This window comes from Protopterus annectens, chromosome 15.part0 (genome assembly GCF_019279795.1).
Source record: "Protopterus annectens isolate FY-2018-M chromosome 15.part0, PAN1.0, whole genome shotgun sequence".
NCBI lineage: Eukaryota > Metazoa > Chordata > Ceratodontiformes > Protopteridae > Protopterus > Protopterus annectens.
The window spans coordinates 610,590,382-610,607,870 of NC_056749.1; the positions used below are offsets into that span (position 1 = coordinate 610,590,382).

General features: G+C 39.7%; 1 protein-coding gene across 1 annotated transcript in view; it reads left to right on the forward strand.

The window, feature by feature from the left end:
* Nucleotides 1-17,489, forward strand: part of LOC122789953 (fibronectin type-III domain-containing protein 3A-like) — a 1,322,139-nt gene that overhangs the window by 619,104 nt on the left and 685,546 nt on the right. Inside the window, exon 8 of the mRNA XM_044057452.1 lies at nt 6,749-6,906. Within this exon, the coding sequence (XP_043913387.1) occupies nt 6,749-6,906 (158 nt within the window). The remainder of the gene's footprint in view (nt 1-6,748; nt 6,907-17,489) is intronic.

Sequence of the window (17,489 nt, forward strand, 5' to 3'; positions counted from 1 at the left end):
CATCTCCATTTATGGTAGGTTCACAACTGTAATTTTCTGGTGGAGCGACATCCTGTCCGTGGTTCTTATGGTTAGGAATACCTTGGACAAGGCTTCTGACTTGTACTCTTTATATTGTGTAGTCTTTTTTTCTATTGGCAAACTTGATCTGAGGTAATGTGGAGAGGGGTATTGTGGGTAGACTTGTAGCTCAAGAGTTTTTTTTGGCTGATGCAAGCATTATGACGGCCAAATCAGATGTTCGCCAGTCGGTCATCCTGCAGTCCCAATTAGACAGGTAGCGCGTCCAGAGTGCAGGTTATGCCATTTAATGTGAGAGCAGCCTGGACCATTAGATATCCTTAGTGGAAGTTGGGTCCGATGCAGAAGCAGTCATATGCAGGCTGCTCTCCTTTTTTAACATCGAAGCTTCAGACCTAACTGTTTTGCTTCAGTATTTACGCTCTGTCATTTGGATTCTTTTTCTTGCAGTAGTTAATAACTAGATGTTAGGAAAAGTGAATAACTTGTATTTTTTTTGTTTGATACCAGTTTACTACAATTGTGTATACCTTGTTTAGCTGTGAGCACGACAATGTTGGATGCCGCAGAATAAACCATACCCCAGTTACGCACTATTAAGAGAATAAGTTGTAAGTTGAAGGTTAGTGTTTGCTAAGTTGCTGAAATTATAAATGTGCAGACGATTGTCTTACCGTCATTCAAACCCAAGCACGACAAACAGAGAAGTCGAAGCCAGGTTCCGCAGTTGCCAGAGGCCGGTTCTTTTTGCCTCTCCCAGTGTAGGGCAGAGGAAAGGGGAGTTTCAGAGTCTCAGGCAGACTGGTAGGCTTGCAGGATGTGCCTTCTCCAGAGGTTCTCCAAAACCAGGGGGAGGTGCAGGTAACTGTCTTCCAGTGGGGGCTTCTCCTAGCAGAGCCAGGTTCTGTGCTAAGAAACTTCTTTCTTCCCACAGTCCCAAGCTTAGCCTTCAGTGGGGGCTGGTTTGAGAGGTAATAAGAGTTTAGCAAGAAACATATGCTTGAAATGGCTGAATATTTGCAAGAAGAAATTCCTGAGTCTTGGCCCTGAATTTGATTAGGCCTAGGTGGCTATTCTGATTCTCTGATTTGAACAGTGTTCAGAACCTTCTGAGTCCTCATTTGATTGATTCAAGAAGGTATGATTCTGCTCTGATTCTGAAAGGGATGATTAACTCCCATAGCGATTCTGAGATTTCATTCCAAGGCTTAGGAAATATTTGTCTGGGAACACTAGATTTCCAGAGAGACTCTATACTTCCATTAGAATTTTGCTTAATTCTCCTTTTTACCCCTACTACAGCCCTGCTCCTGTTAAACTCCTGAAATGGTACCTTTTGGGCAGCAGAGGCCCTGAATCTCTTGTTTCGCAGGAATGTAAAAACTGATCAGTTACCAAGGGGTCCTAAGGGCTCATAAGTATCTTTTTAAGAAGGCCAGGGCAGACCCGAGAGGGTTTCTCAGTTCATGGGCATCTTGTTTTAGATAAGAGAAGTTCCTCTGTTCCCATGAGGGCTTAAAAAGGTGGGGCTTGAACTGGAAAAAGAAAGGAAATCTAAATTGTTCAAAATTAAAAAGGGCGTTGAATTGAAAGTTAAAGTGGTGATAATCTAAGTATATTCTTTTGAGGAAGAAATCTGTTGCTGAAGCTGCTAGGGAAGGTATAAATGTGTGGGTAAGCATGGATTTCTAGTTCGGTGGTCTGAACAAGGGTCTCTCCCAGGGGATGCTTTTGATGCTGAGCCAGCCTCCCCGAGGGGCTTGTGATGCTGGTTCTGTTCTCTTTGTGCCCTAGGTTTACGTTGTGGATGTGTTTTTTATGTAAAGACAAGGAAAGGGTTTGTCTACAGATGCTGTACAAAGCTTTTTTGCAGCAGCATGTTAAGGTTTAGATTTTGACAGCCTAAGAGGGGGTAAACCAATACCTCTTTTTGCTTCCAAGGCCAGGGAAAGGTAGGAAAATGGTAGGGCTAAGGATGGAAGGGTCCTTTTTAAGGATTCCCAGTCTAGGTCAAGTTTCCAGACGCAGTAGGGGCAGAGACATAGGTCTCTTAGGCAAAACAGACCCAATGACCTGCCCTTTTTTCTGGCAGACAGATTGCCGTCCTAGGCTCAGACAGACCCTTCACCTGCTCTCTTCAAAAGAAAGTAGATCTCTTTTGAAGCAGGCAGATTGGTGTGCCTTTTCAATCTTTCAAAGTGTTACAGGTTTTATTTCCATACATTGCCCCTTCAATCATTCACCACGGACGCTCCTTTTCACAAGACAGAGAGGTTTCCAAGGCAATCTCTGTTACTCCAAATAGGGGCCATTCAGCCAGTCCAAGCAAATCAGGGGCACACCAGGATTTTATTCTCAGCCAGTCCCTGTACAAAGAAAGGGGCCTAGAGACCAATTCCTATTTTTTTATCCTCAACACGTTGAGGGAAATTCTGGAGACCAATTTTTGGAGACCTCTCCTACCTTTTCTATCTGACATTCAAGATCAAGACATTGACGCGTAGATCTCAATCCTCAAGCAACATTCCAATCACTTAGATGAAAAACTAACAACTCATGCACTACCTCATTCAACTAAGCTCATTTGTTGTTATAGATCTCATTGAAGCTGAAATTTCATTATCTATTCTCTGTATTGCCAAGGTTCTGGCTCCAGTGATAGCTTACTTCAGGCTACAAGAATTCAAATCTATCCCTTACTTGATCGATTGCCTGATTCTGGCTCAAGAAAGGAAGACCTTCTACAGCATCCTGAAGTGTCAAAGTGAAGACTTCTGGCCCATCCTGAATATGTTATAGCAGTGCTATCTAGCCTAGTCCTCTTCTGTAATGCAAATAAAGTCCAGCTCTGGGTACCCTCAAGCCATGTGCTTTCCTTGTGTGACACTTGAATACAGCAGCCCACTTGGTACTTTTAACCCCGGCCAAGTGCTGAGTCTATCCACAGTCCTTCAACACTAGGGTTCATGGCATCTTACCTGCAAGTGCTTCCCAATGCCAACTATAGGGGTTCATGGCATTCAGGGATTCTTCCTCTTCCCAAATGACAACATGCAGGAGGAAGCTCTGGTGGTTCAAAAAATGCATTGGACACTAAAATTGCCAGGATTGTGATGGCTCAATGTAACACCACAAATTCAAAGGACAGAATTTTTGGTGTGCTCCTAATTTTGTCACCTAAAACAGGATTCCTGATGGGTCGGATGGAGCCGTAGTCAGATTTTAACGGACACAAGAGATGGACTGCTTGGGGAGAGCACAGAATGGACAAGTCATCTAAAAGGAGTGGTCTGCAGTTGGAACAGCATCTAAATATCAAGCATTACTTCTTCTTAGGCATCCAGTTTGCAACATGACAAACAAAGGAGTTGTCATACCTTAACAGGGGTGGCTTGATTCTAACAGACAATTCCAGGCATGCAATGATCAACAAACAAGGGGGGCACAGGCTCCTTATCTCAGAAAACAAGTTTCAATGATTTTATGGAGCTGCGCCAGCTTCTGCATTTTAACTAAGCAGGCAAAGTTTGCAACGAGCACAGAGGCATTTCGTGATGTGCAGAGCAGACAGATGTTGGACCCAACGAAAGGGAAACTGGATCTTAGAGTCTGCTAAATTCCCAGTAAACCACCAGCTGCCAAAGTTTTGCACAAAGGGTCCACTAAACCACCAGCTGCCAAATTTTGCTTCAGTGGTTTCATCATCATGCTTATTTGGTTTTGCTCCTCAGCCTCAAAGGAAAATCTAAAGGTGTATCAAAATCTTTCTCTGCCTTTTCTTTTGAAGGCGCTCTTAGCTTCCAGGCACAACACAAAAGGTCAGATAAGATGTTTAGCTCCAGATTATCTGCCTCCCAACACCTTTACTTTGACTAGTTCGGTCTAAGAAGGAATACCTTTTTCCTTTTGTCAATCTTACTGTTATCTCTCTTCATCTAACAGTCTGGCATATTCTGTGTTGACAACAATTCTAATCCTTCATCCTGGCATAGCGGTGTTGAAACACAGCAGGTCCAACTTCCTCAAGTACAAGGAAAGTGTAATTAGATGTGTAGAAGACCTATACAAAGAAATTGTACAAGAAAATGAAGAGATTTTATTTTGAATTTGTGTGTGGCTCTTGGAGATTTTGTTTGTATATTTGAGTGTGTCTCTTCTTCTCTTCCATCAAGATTCATGCTGCAGCAATTTCAGCTCACTATCCATGTGACCCACCATTGTTTCTAATTTCAGCTATCTCACCAAGTGATTCCACCATTGTTTTCGCATCCTCTTGTCCTTTTCTTAGAGGCAAAATAAGAGGTTGGAATGAAAATTCCTACTCCTGTCAACTTTTCTATTTGTGTTGGGAAAACTTAGGAAATACCTCATTGAGCCTGGTAGTTTTTCTGTTGGCTATTACTTCTGCAGAAGGGTGTCTGAGAGTTGGCGCTTACTTGGCAAGAAGGTACTTAGAATTTTGGCATAGTGATAGGGTATCATGGCAGTGATTTTCCATGTTTGATAGGGCATCATTGGTTCATTAACTAGCTTTAATGCAAATCTATTCATTTGCCTACCTTTTATAATTTACCCCCAAACTTTATATAAATTTGAAAACAAAATGCAGAAAGATTTTGCAGCATTTGCATGTTTTGCACAGCTGCTAGCATTTGATTGGATTAAAAGATTTTAGGCAGTCTCAGTTTTTGTTTTAGTTTTTTCTTTGAGGTTTGCAGGGCAAAAAACAAACTATTTCTAGGTGGTCTAGTGATTGGGTTTTGCATTGCATTTTGTTTATTTTATCATGGCAGATTCCCATTGGCTTAGATTATTCCCATTCACTAGGCCACTTCCACTTCAACAGCTCAGGGGGTGGCAACTAAGGATATTTTGGAGGCAGCTACAGAATGGTTCAGTGTATACTTTCTCAAGCATAAGCATTTCCTCCTTCCTCTACTACTAGGTCGGTTTTGCCACAGCTATTTTGCAAGGCATGTTGTCAGCTCCTGCTCTTTGTTTTTTTGCCAGCTTTATGATTTGCCAGCCTCCCTCTACCTCTTGGTTAGGAGGGACTGCAGCAATGGAGCAGAAGAGAACCAGGTACATAGTACCTACCGCCACCTAAAGATCCATTAGATGAGATGCATTCCACTCCCCTCCTCCTCTCCTCCCTCCTCCTTCCCTGTGTTGTGTAGGTGTGGTTGAGGGTGTATTATATATTGTTTATATATATATTGTAATAGTATTTGGTGCAGGTATATTGGGCCTTGTCTTTTAGGGTCTCTGACATCTGGGGCAAGAAAAGACTGAGGATATGGATGGCAAGATTGCGCAGTACCCGGGACGACTTGACGCTAGTGCGTCTCCTGCTGGACGCCAGCCTCGAGACTTATACTTCTACCGCGACTGAGCGGCGGACTACCCAATAGAGTTAGGATCAGGCATGATCCCCTCGAACATCTACATTTATGGTAGGTACAAAACTGTACTTTCCAAGGATCAGAACCATAACCTATTAGTCAAGAATAGATGAAGATCAACAACACAGATGGAACATTATGGTAAGACATAGCTTCTTATTTTGTAAGTAACATATATCCTCCAGCAACAATTACGTATCCCTCAGCAACTTTGAAACATTAGGTGGAGGACCTATTTTACATACAAATCTAAAAAAAAATATGGGTATACTACTAATAAATGATAACAATAAGACATCTGAGGTGTGCATTGTCGAGAAAGTGGCTCTTATTGTGCAAATTTCTGCATGTGTTTGCCTTTTTGTTAATATGGGAGCATTTTGGTGTATGTATGTATGTATGTATGTATGTGTGTGAGACTTTCTGTGTGCATGTTCATCAGGATTTCTGTGTATGTGAGAGAGACTGTTTCATAACCTCTGCATCTGTTTGTTTGTGTGTATATTTAACTGTGTGTAGATATAAATACTTGCATAACAGGTATGTTTGGAAGTAAAATATTTCCAACAACGTCCATCAGCAATTACATATCTTGCAGAAACTTTTAAACGTTATATGAAGGTACTGTTTTACATCAAAATATTAAAAAAAAAACTTATATTTTAAAAATAAAACAAGTACAAATCAGTTTACTTTTAAGTGCAACATTGCCCTCTGTGTCTGGCAATGCAGAAAAATAATAAGCTTCCATGGTTGTTGGGATCCAAAGTTTCATAAGCCCCTGGGTTGTGCATTATTTCTCTGTAATACCCACCATGTCTAATATTGCTTGCTTATGTCTCACAAGTGTTCTGGGATATTTCAGGTAGATTGAAAATGGTAAAGGAAATATGTACAGATCTAAAAACACAGTTTGCATTAATTGCAAGAAACATAAAGGATTTAAGGGTCATAGGTCATCGTCACAGCACGTCTTATAGAAGTTTGGATAAAGTTTTAATTAGTGGCATGAAGAGGAAGCATTGTGGTATGAGGAATTAAAATGCAGACATATTGTTTTTAACTTTGTTCTTTGCTTTGATTCAGGTTGTGCATATGACATGGATTTAGGTAACTGTTGGTATGTAATGCAGCATTTCTGCTCAAAACCATGAAAGTTGATCTTGTTTGGCGAACTGTGGAAATCCTCCGAAATAAAAATTGAAGTTAGACTTAATGGCAGTTGAGTTTCAATCCATTTGGTTGATAGCCTGTAGATTTTTGGTATTCTTGTTGCTTGAAGTAAGGTCCTTGACTAATTCTCCTAACCTTTTTAATTTTTTCAGGTGTCCAGTATTCAGGCAAGATCAGCTTTGGTTTCTTGGAGTCCTCCTCTGACTTCCCAAAATAGCGAAAGTCAGACTAATCATCTTCCGACAAAATTTACATATGAAGTTGCGGTTTCCAGTAATGGAAAAAATGGGAAATTCAAATCTGTTTACACGTAAGCAGATCTTTGTCAGTAATTAGAGTGGTATCTTTGTGATAACATTCTCTCATAATAAGTACTATTCATATTTTCTGTAGTATGTATGCTGGTTATAAGTGAAGCCCTTTTTTTCCCTTCTACTTGCTGTTTAGGTGTTTGTTGTGTAAGTAAGCATTAAAATAAACAAATAAATAAATGTTTTTCCATAGGTACATATGAAGATCCTTACAGATACCCCATTATTTGCTGAACCTGGACAATTGTTGCATTTAGTCTTCATGCAGATGGACCTTCCTTTACTCTAGTCAAACTGATTTCTTTTGCTCCCTGACACCCTTGAATGCTTCTGTTGGCATACGTTCCGTGGTTCCTTCTGTCATTCTGCCAGAACTCTATCAGTTCCTCTATGACATATATATTTTTAATTCAACTTAGAATAAAGTTCTTTGTAGCTGGCACTGGTACCCTTTCATCCTCTTGGATTTTTGTTTAATTCCACACCATCTGCTTACTCTGAGACAGCATAGCATATCCATCTGTTATCCCCCCGATCTCTCTCTTCTTTTGTGAAAATGCGAAGAACCTTAAGACTCTTCTCATAGTTGAGCCCTGATATCACTGATTTCATTTTAGCGGCTCCCTTATAGTGTGTATTTGAGTGTGTGTACGTGCATGTGAACACATCATATCCCTTTTGTGTGCCAGAACTGGATGCAGTAATCCAGATGTGAACTTAATGCTGAGTGTAATGAAAAGGTAACCCCAGCTTATTTTGAAGCCTGTCTTCTAGAAGTGCAGCCCACCATTGTGCTGGCTGTAGCAGTGTTCTGCAAAATTAATTCTTGGATGATTGTAATTTGTGGGATTCTTGTCCTCTTCTGTCATCTCTAGGGATACTCCACCTAGCTTGTATATCTTCTTCTGGATAACACAGCCATGTTCATAACCATGCATTTCTGCATAGTAAGCCTCAGCTGACACTTGTTTCCTTACCATACAAGCCTCTGAAGGACTCATCAGAGACTAGTTTTCCTATATGTAACGCCACACGGCAATCTTAGTAACATCAGTAAACAGGCTGGTCTTGCTACCCATCCTCTTTGTGATAGCTGTTAAAAGTATGATAAATAGGACCAGTCTTAGAAATTAAGCCTTTGGAAACCAGCCAAGACAGCTGAAGTTGAGCAATTGTACATCTGCTTTGACATTTTGGACCCCATACATATTCAAGTTAAATTCTTCCCAGCTTCCCTTGTTGTATACTGTCATGATCATTTTAATGCTGCCAAATTTCTGTGTTCATTGTTTATTATTTGATTATTTTCTTAACTAGATTAAGACGAACTATAAAGCAGAAGTACATTTTTGCAGAGGTGATATGGAAGGTGTAGACTAATTAAATGACTTGCTGGTAGTTGTATGATATGCAAGTGGAGACTGAGGGAATCAAACCCCCAAAATACTGAAAGATGTTTATGTAATGCTTCTGATCTTAGCTGTTGGGGCACTGTCACTTATTTTAGAAGAAAAAATAAATAAATGTCTTGCCTTATTATGTAGGTATGATCAAGAAAAATGTTATGAAGCTTAGATTTGTGCATGATTTACAATCTGAAACCCACGTTCTGCATTCAGTCAGAACAAAGTTCTGTTTTTGTAGGAGACAGTCTTCATCCCTATCCCAGGCAGGTGGTTGTGCCTCTTGCAGCCTGCTAAACAGTAGCATAAACTCTGAGGTCACTACATCCTCAGGTAAAGTAGAAAAAAAAATCTTGCTAACCCTTACGTTTGTTGGAAATTCTGTGCAGTATTCTTCTTGACCAAATTCTAATCTTTTGAATAACCTCTTCCCTTACAATACTGGATAAATACTTTGTCTAGACCTCATGTTTCAAGAATGAAACAGAGCTGCAAGTTTTGAGGCGGTGGAGTCGACACATTTAATATCAGTTTGTTATTTTATGATGTTGCCCTGCTGTAATTGTGGTTTATACATTGCGGGCCACAGTGTGTGTGTGTGTGTGTGTGTGTGTGTGTGTATATATATATATATATATATATATATATATATATATATATATATATATATATACACACACACATATGTGTATATACATATATATGTATGTATATACATGTGAATGTGTATATATGTATATGTATGTATATATGTATGTATATACATGTGAATGTGTATATATGTATATGTATGTATGTATATATATATATATATATATATATATATATATATATATATATATGGGTCTACCTCATTTGATCGAAAGACCATTTGACCTAAACCCATTTGATCAACATTTCATTTGATCAAAAACAGTATTCAAGGCATAAAACTGGGATTTGTTCCCCTCCCCTCCCCAATGTCATGCAACCCTGGAGTTGGTATATATAGTTAGGGGGTGTGGGGGGGGGTGAAGCCCCCCACCTAGTTTCCTTTAAAAGAAGAAAATAACACAAAAAGTACAGATGTTAAACAAAAGTAGGTGGGGGGCTTCCCCCCCACACCCCCCAACTATATATACCAACTCCAGGGTCGCACGACATTGGGGAGGGGGACAAATCCCAGTTTTATGCCTTGAATACTGGTTTTTGATCAAATGGATTTAGGTCAAATGGTCTTTCGATCAAATGAAGTAGACCCATATATGTATATATACATATATATACATATATATATATATATATATATATATATATATATATATATATATATATATATGTATTTTTTTTTAACACCGTAAGTACGTTTTATTACCTGTTTAACTTTATTTCTATTTTTAATGTTTACAATTTCCACAAGTTGTAACAGCCAGTGTAGTAATGTTTCTAAATCCAGCACTTGAGGGAGAGTGGCTCTTCTGTAGAGTAGTATACTGCCTGGCAACAGTTCAACAGAAAAGATAACATTATGTTATACGAGTTATAAATCTTTCCCCCTCCTCCACCAGCACCTCAGGTGTTCCTTTCCCTTCCCTTCGTATAAACAGCATGCTTGCAGAATTTTAGCCTCTTTGTGTTGTATCTTTTAACAGCGCCCCCCCCCCCCATTCTAAGCAAACTCCACTTACTTGGGCTGCTATCGAGCACATTTCACAGTTTTTTCTGTGTTGTGTATTGTTCAGCTGTGAAATCTTAACTTTGTAGTATGTGGTTAAAGCACTGTAGCAAGGTTGCCTGGTGCCAGACACAGTGTCCCCTTGTAGCATTCACCCCAAGACCAGTATCCAGGAGAGAGAAGAATATCTGACTGACCTACTTACAGCAATTTGCCAGTACTTTTGCTAAACTGTATCAAAGAGACTCAGCATTTTAAAAAGCTACCACATACGCTTTCAGGGAAAAAGCATCACATGTTCTGCAACAATGTCTGCATCCTCCGAACAGCTTGAGCCTGGTAAAGCCGTCTCCTTTGCCTTAGCCTAGCTATGGCTCTGTATTGCTAAAAAGAATTTGCTGTTCATATTTTTATACTTTTTGTTGAGTTGCTGTACACAGTGATTTATCTACTGTAGCTATGCACTGTGCGTTGTACTTCTGAATTTTTCTTTATATATACTATGCATTGGTGCCGTTTATTTTTCTGTAGATATAAAATATATTTGTTCATGAGCCTCTTCTTTAAGTTGCCCTTAACTCTGGAGTCCATATCTAGCAAACGGTAATTAAATGACAAGCAAGTTTCTAAAAATGGACTGGATGTTTCATCAGATATGTAGTTTTTTTTTCCAAAATCTCTTTATTTCAGTTTTCTTTTTTTAAAATAATAACAATACGATAACTCAAAAACACAAATAAACAATACAAATACCTGTCTAAAGAAAACAGACAACAATCTCGTTCCGAGAAAATTATATATATATATATATATATATATATATATATATATATGTACAATTTATACACAAGAAGTCACTACATCGTCAAGTAAAGTATGAGAATTAAATGAACGAATGACACCCACCAGGGCAGTAAAACCATAAAAACAAACTGGGCCACCAAACGTTGCAGTCTCTTCCACAAAAAGCCACACTATGAAAAGACAAAATCCAATTAATGAACACTGAGTCCTGTGAGTCGATAGAACAGAAAATTTATTGCTGATAGTAACGACTAAGCGCTTTCGCCAGCAATCTGGCTTCATCAGAGTCGTTTAAAATACATTCAAATGAACCATATATACCCTTTACTCAAACCCCATTGGCTCAATTCAAACAACCCATCCCCACAATTACCTAAATCCTAAAAACTAGACAAATAAATATTAACATGATATTGCACTTAAATACATAAATTACAATATTCATCATAAATAATAATCATAAAATGGTGATGGTGTGCACATAAAATCAAACTTAATGATGTCAAAACTCCTTATTAAAACATTCATAATCCCCTCAAACCACAATATAATATATTATATAATATAAAATTAAGAGTCCCCCATGCTTATTTGTAGAGACAACCAGCTAAATAAATAACATTAAATTACAATATTACTCTGAAATATATTACATATTTGATACACTGTGTGTTAACATGCTAACCTACCTTAACCATAGGATACAAGTCCCTAGTATTAAATGCATCCTCACTATACTAAAATGGACCTTAACTTTAAAATGGGTTTAATTGAAATGTAATCGTTTAAACCCGGAGGCTTACAGGCATCTAATCTTAATTGCCATCCATAAAAAAATCCAAGGAGTTGAATCAAGTTCCAATGGGTCTGCGAGTGTGGAAGAGACCCATGGGAGTGGAGGACAATTCAGCAGCGTTTCAAGAACTAACAGCGCTGTTTAACAAGACCGGCTTGGATATGATGGATATTATTATTAGGAACAACGAGACCAAATTAACTGAATTACAGGAGCAGATTGAACAGCTCCATGTGAGTATTACCACTGATTTAGTTTTTGAACAGAACTTGGCTAGGTTTAACAAGACATTGAGTAACATTAGTACTTTTGTTAACAAAAATATGGCTAAAAAGAAAAAGAAGCTCGAGAGAGATTGTTTGGACTACAAATACAAAAGGGCCTATCCCCCTGGTATCAGAAGAAATGTCTTAAACAGTAATATGCAAGAAATTAATGATGTTAATGAATGTTTGAGTTACAATGATGATAGGGGGGATAATGAAGTTTTTTTAGAAACAGAAAATGGCCCTCGGAGATCGGAAAGGCTTCGGAACAGGGGTTTGTTGGGAAGGGAAGCCCAACAAGAGTATCACAGGGGTGGGAGAATGAACAGGAGGGGGAGATATTGAGGGACAATTTATTACATGGTGATGTGATGTGTGCAATAGGGAATGACAACAACATAGAAAGTATGGTGCCAAATGATAGTTGTACATTTGAAGTGTTTTGTGATGGTTTTGAGAATTATTGTGATGGTGATAATAATACCAGCACAAGCATGGTTGATGGGAGTGATTTTACATCACTAGTAAACAATGCAGTGTCGCAGGAGCAAAGTATGGGCACTGATATGTTGAATGTGAATTGTCCTTTATATGGCCATAAGGACATAGTAGCGTTCCAAGGTACCAGACATCAGTTGCTTAAGAAATGTGGGTACTGTATTTACAATTACACTGTCATTACGATAGGTGAGACACACTTTGACTTATTTAGTAAAGGTGTGAGCTTTGTACCAATGTTTAGAGTTGATACAGCGCAGGTTTTACTTGATTTTAGGATGTTCACGAGACAAATGAATTTAAAAATGTTCTTTTCAGCTATTGGAGAAGGGGCAACCAGTGAATACAATGGGGGTGTGGATGGATCAACTCTACTTAAAAGAAAAAGTGCATTTATACCTCCTTTCAATTCTGAAGTGATGTTATTTGAAAAAATGGTTGAAACCCAAATACGAAAATGTTTGGATAATGTATTTATATTTAATGACAACCTGACACGGAAAGAGAGAGAATTGTTGGACTCCCTCAAAAAATCTGGAATATACAGATTTATGAAACCAGATAAGGGGGGGGTATGGTTGTCATGACAAACACTGATTATATTTCTGAAATGTCTGCAATTTTGAATAGTGATGACAAGTATAATCTGGTCTCAAGGGGTGAGATCAACAGGGCTTATTACAAAATTGATGTATTTTTACATGATGCTTTATTTCAAGGAAACATTAATGAATTTGAGTATGATTTTTTGACTGTGAATTTCCCTAGGGTGCCTACATTGTTCGGAATACCTAAGGTGCATAAAGGGGCTGATAATTTACAATTTAGGCCCATTGTGTCAGCTAAGGGGTCTAAAACTGAAACGTTAGCTGCATATATTGATACAGTGGTGAAGCCCATTATCAATCAAGCACCGCATATTATCAGAGATTCATGGCATTGCCTTGATAGAATCAAAAATTTTGAGATAGGGAATAGGGATTTTGGGTTTCTTACCATTGACATCGTGAACCTATTTTCAGTTATTCCCCATAAAGTGGGCCTGGAGATGTTTTTTGAGGCTATCACTAAGGATGGTTCATTGGAAGGGACCAAGGCCAACTTTGTTTGTGATTTGATGGAATTAGTACTCAATAATAATTTTATCAATTTTGAGGGTGACCTGTTTCAACAAAGGTCAGGTGTTGCGATGGGTGCAAAATGCGCCCCAGCATTTGCCAATGCAGTTTTACTTACTTGGGAAAGAGAACATATCTTTGCATCAGACAGGTTCAAGAACAATATACTGATGTACAGTAGATTTTTGGATGACATTTTGATTTTTTGGGAAGGTGATGAGAAATCAGCGGCGGATTTTGTGGAATATCTGGGTAACACAACAGAATTTTTGAAATTCACATTTCATTGGGATAAAAACAAAATCAATTATTTGGACATCACCATTAGTAAAACGGATAGTGAGTTTGAAAGTAATATATTTAGAAAAGAAAATTATTCGAACTCCCTATTACACTTCTCTAGTTGTCATCCGTTTCACCAGCGTAAAGGAATTGTTAAGGGGCAAATGGTGAGGACCTCTAGACTTGTTAGTAATGATGTACAATTTAGAATTGAGCTTTTTAAGCTTATAGGAATGTTTCTGGATTGTGGATATCCATTGAAGCTCCTAATAAGTGTAAGAAGGGATGTCTTGAGGGGGAGGAAAGAGCGCTATGCACCTGTTTTATGCACTGGTTTAGGTTACATGGGGAACACCAAAAGGACATATGGAGAACATGAAACTAATGGTGTACCTAAGGGATCCGATTTAAGGATGATAGTTAAATACAATCCTAGATCTTCAGAGGTGGTTGGAATAATAAAAAGTATTTGGAATTACGTTTTAAGTGACGACCTCAAAAAAACACTGGGTTCAGAACCTGTGTTTGTGTTTAGTAGGGGGGTTAATGTTAAAGGTATTCTGGAGAGAAATAATAACAACAAAAATGTATACAAGTCCATAATGAAAAAATGTGGTTTCTGTAGATGGTGCAGGTACATCAACGAGGGTAGTTATGTTTGTGTACAAGGTTTTAAGTACACCATTCCGTGCCCTGGGCAGTGCAATTGCTGTACCAAGAACATTATTTATTTGGCAACATGTGCAACATGTGAGGCATTCTATGTGGGGAAAACCATTAGGAGATTGCAGGACAGAATTGCAGAACATGTTAGATCTATCAGAAAAAAGGACAAGCACAATGCACTTTATTTACACAGTAATTCATGTGTGGATTTTAAAAAATTTACATTTTTTGTTATTGGACGTGTCTTGGATCATGGGGAGGGGGGTGACATACCCAATAGAGTGGGGGCTTTAGAAACTGTATGGCAATTAAGATTAGATGCCTGTAAGCCTCCGGGTTTAAACGATTACATTTCAATTAAACCCATTTTAAAGTTAAGGTCCCTTTTAGTATAGTGAGGATGTATTTAGTACTAGGGACTTGTATTCTATGGTTAAGGTAGGTTAGCATGTCAACACACAGTGTATCAAATATGCAACATATTTCAGAGTAATATTGTAAGTTAATGTTATTTATTTAGCTGGTTGTCTCTACAAATAAGCATGGGGGACTCTTAATTTTATATTTTATATAATATATTATATTGTGGTTTGAGGAGATTATGAATGTTTTAATAAGGAGTTTTGACATCATTAAGTTTGATTTTATGTGCACACCATCACCATTTTATGATTATTATTTATGATGAATATTGTAATTTATGTATTTAAGTGCAATATCATGTTAATATTTATTTGTCTAGTTTTTAGGATTTAGGTAATTGTGGGGATGGGTTGTTTGAATTGAGCCAATGGGGTTTGAGTAAAGGGTATATATGGTTCATTTGAATGTATTTTAAACGACTCTGATGAAGCCAGATTGCTGGCGAAAGCGCTTAGTCGTTACTATCAGCAATAAATTTTCCGTTCTATCGACTCACAGGACTCAGTGTTCATTAATTGGATTTTGTCTTTTCATAGTGTGGCTTTTTGTGGAAGAGACTGCAACGTTTGGTGGCCCAGTTTGTTTTCAAAGTATGAGAATTCTTATGTTCATTTGGTCTCATAAGGGATAGTTAAAATGGAGATAGTCTATATATAAAGTAAAAATAGAAATTTAACCATTTATTTGTATGTTTAGGGAAAATGTCTAGTTACACATATACTAAGAGAAGGGAGAAGATGCAAGAAAGACTGGATGTTAAGTTGTCAATCTTGCCTTCATTCTTGCTGGATGGGTTCGGAGCCGATCCTCGGCTCCGACTCGGCCAAAACTAAAGCTCGAGAACTAATTCCACCGGCTCGAGGCTCCCCTATATCCCACAATGCTAGGCGGTAACTACTCAGATCTCGTTTGCCGCTATAGCTGACTAGGTGCTTTTCTACCGGCTCAGGCAGGTGAGTTAGATTTTTACCTTATTAGGTACTTCTAAAACCCCCTTTTTTGTTGTCATACATAACCTTTTAGTTTAATTTAAGTATTTAGATCAATCGACCTCTGTTTGTCGAGTCTTTTTTCCCTTTCTTCCCTTATCTTGTAGGCCTTCGGCCCCTACCCTTCCCCCAGTCCATTAGTGACTAAATCAGTTGTCCTTTTTTCTGTTAAGGGCTTGTGTGTGTGTGTTTGTGGCTTGTTTTAGCCTTTAATAATTTAATTTAATAATTTAATAATTTTTTCTGTAAAGGGTGTGTCTGTAGTGTGTTTGTGTTGTGTCAGGCACTCCTTTTTACAATGTCAAAAGACAAGGTCTCAGGCTTCAAGAAGTGTGACTCGTGCTGTCAGAAAATGTCTCTGACAGACGGTCACACTTCTTGTGTGTATTGCCTGGGACCTGTGCACCTGCAGGACTCTTGTGCTGTTTGTCATGGTTTTAGCCCAAGAGTCCTGCAGGAACGCAAGAACAAGCTAATCTTGTGGGGCTTATTAAAGCCTGAAGGCCCCCCGACTCAGTCTGTGTCGGGGAAGCCTTCCAAAACTCCCAAACAGTCGGCTCCGGTTCCAGAGTCGACTGCTGGAAAGACTAAGTCGGCTTCGACATCGGCTCCGGCTGGAGCTGATGTTTCCAAGCCTCATACTGTTACCTCGGCTCCGGCTGGAGCTGAGGCTGATAAAACTCCGTCGGCTCCGATAATTTTATCGGAGCCACAGTCTAGGAAGAGGTCCAGATCCCCCTCTATCGGCTACGTGCATTCGGCACCAGGATCCCCTCTCCTTTCTGAACGGAGCCATAAAACTCATTCCTCACGGTCTTCCAGGTTATCTGACCATGATTTGCAAAGGGTAGTGAGTAGACTTCTCAAGTCCGAGGCACTGGCCCAAATGCTGCATAGCCCGACTCACCAGTCAGTGGCTATTTCCGTTCCCCAGTACATTCCTCCTCTGACTCCTTTGAGTTCGGAGCCAGGGCTTGTCGGAGCCATGGCTGTCGGTGCGTCGGATCCGATACCTTCCCTTTCGGCTCCGTCTTCTGCTCCGATCTCCTCCTTGGAGGAATCTCGGCGCCGAGCTTCCCTCGTCGGCTCCGAGGGGGCGAGTGGCATCGGACCCTTGTCCAACCCCGCTCTCCCTCTCGGGGCTTCGGCGTTGGTGAGTTCAGCTCCGACATCGGCTTCGGAGCCGTCCCTGTCGGTGTCGGGGGAGGTCCTTGTCTCTTCGGAGCGGGTGCCTCTGGCCTTGCCTGACAGGGGTGCCTTCGAGGTCATGCGGAGCATGCTAGAACCAGGTTCTGCCCCACATTCAGCTCCTTCAGCCCCCCCATCTACAGTGCCTGCGGTGATTTCTACTCACCCCCTTGTTTTAGACCGCAGAGAGCCAACTCCTCAAGTTTCCCCATTGGGAATTTCCTCCTCTTCCGAGGCCTCTCCTGACCCGGCAGGAGATCCCCCAAGGAAGAGGCAGTGCAAGAGGAAGCACATTGACTCCCCTGAGTCTATCACCTCTGACACTGACTTAGAGGAATCCGAAGGTTCCCCTCGATCCCCCTCTGAGGATGTCTCCTTTGCTGACATCCTTAAGATCCTGAAACAGAGGGGGAACTGGCCAGCCCTTAACCCTTCGGAGGATGAGTCAGTGTATCTTGAGGCGTTTGGCTCTCGCCCTTCTACCTCCTGGGTGTC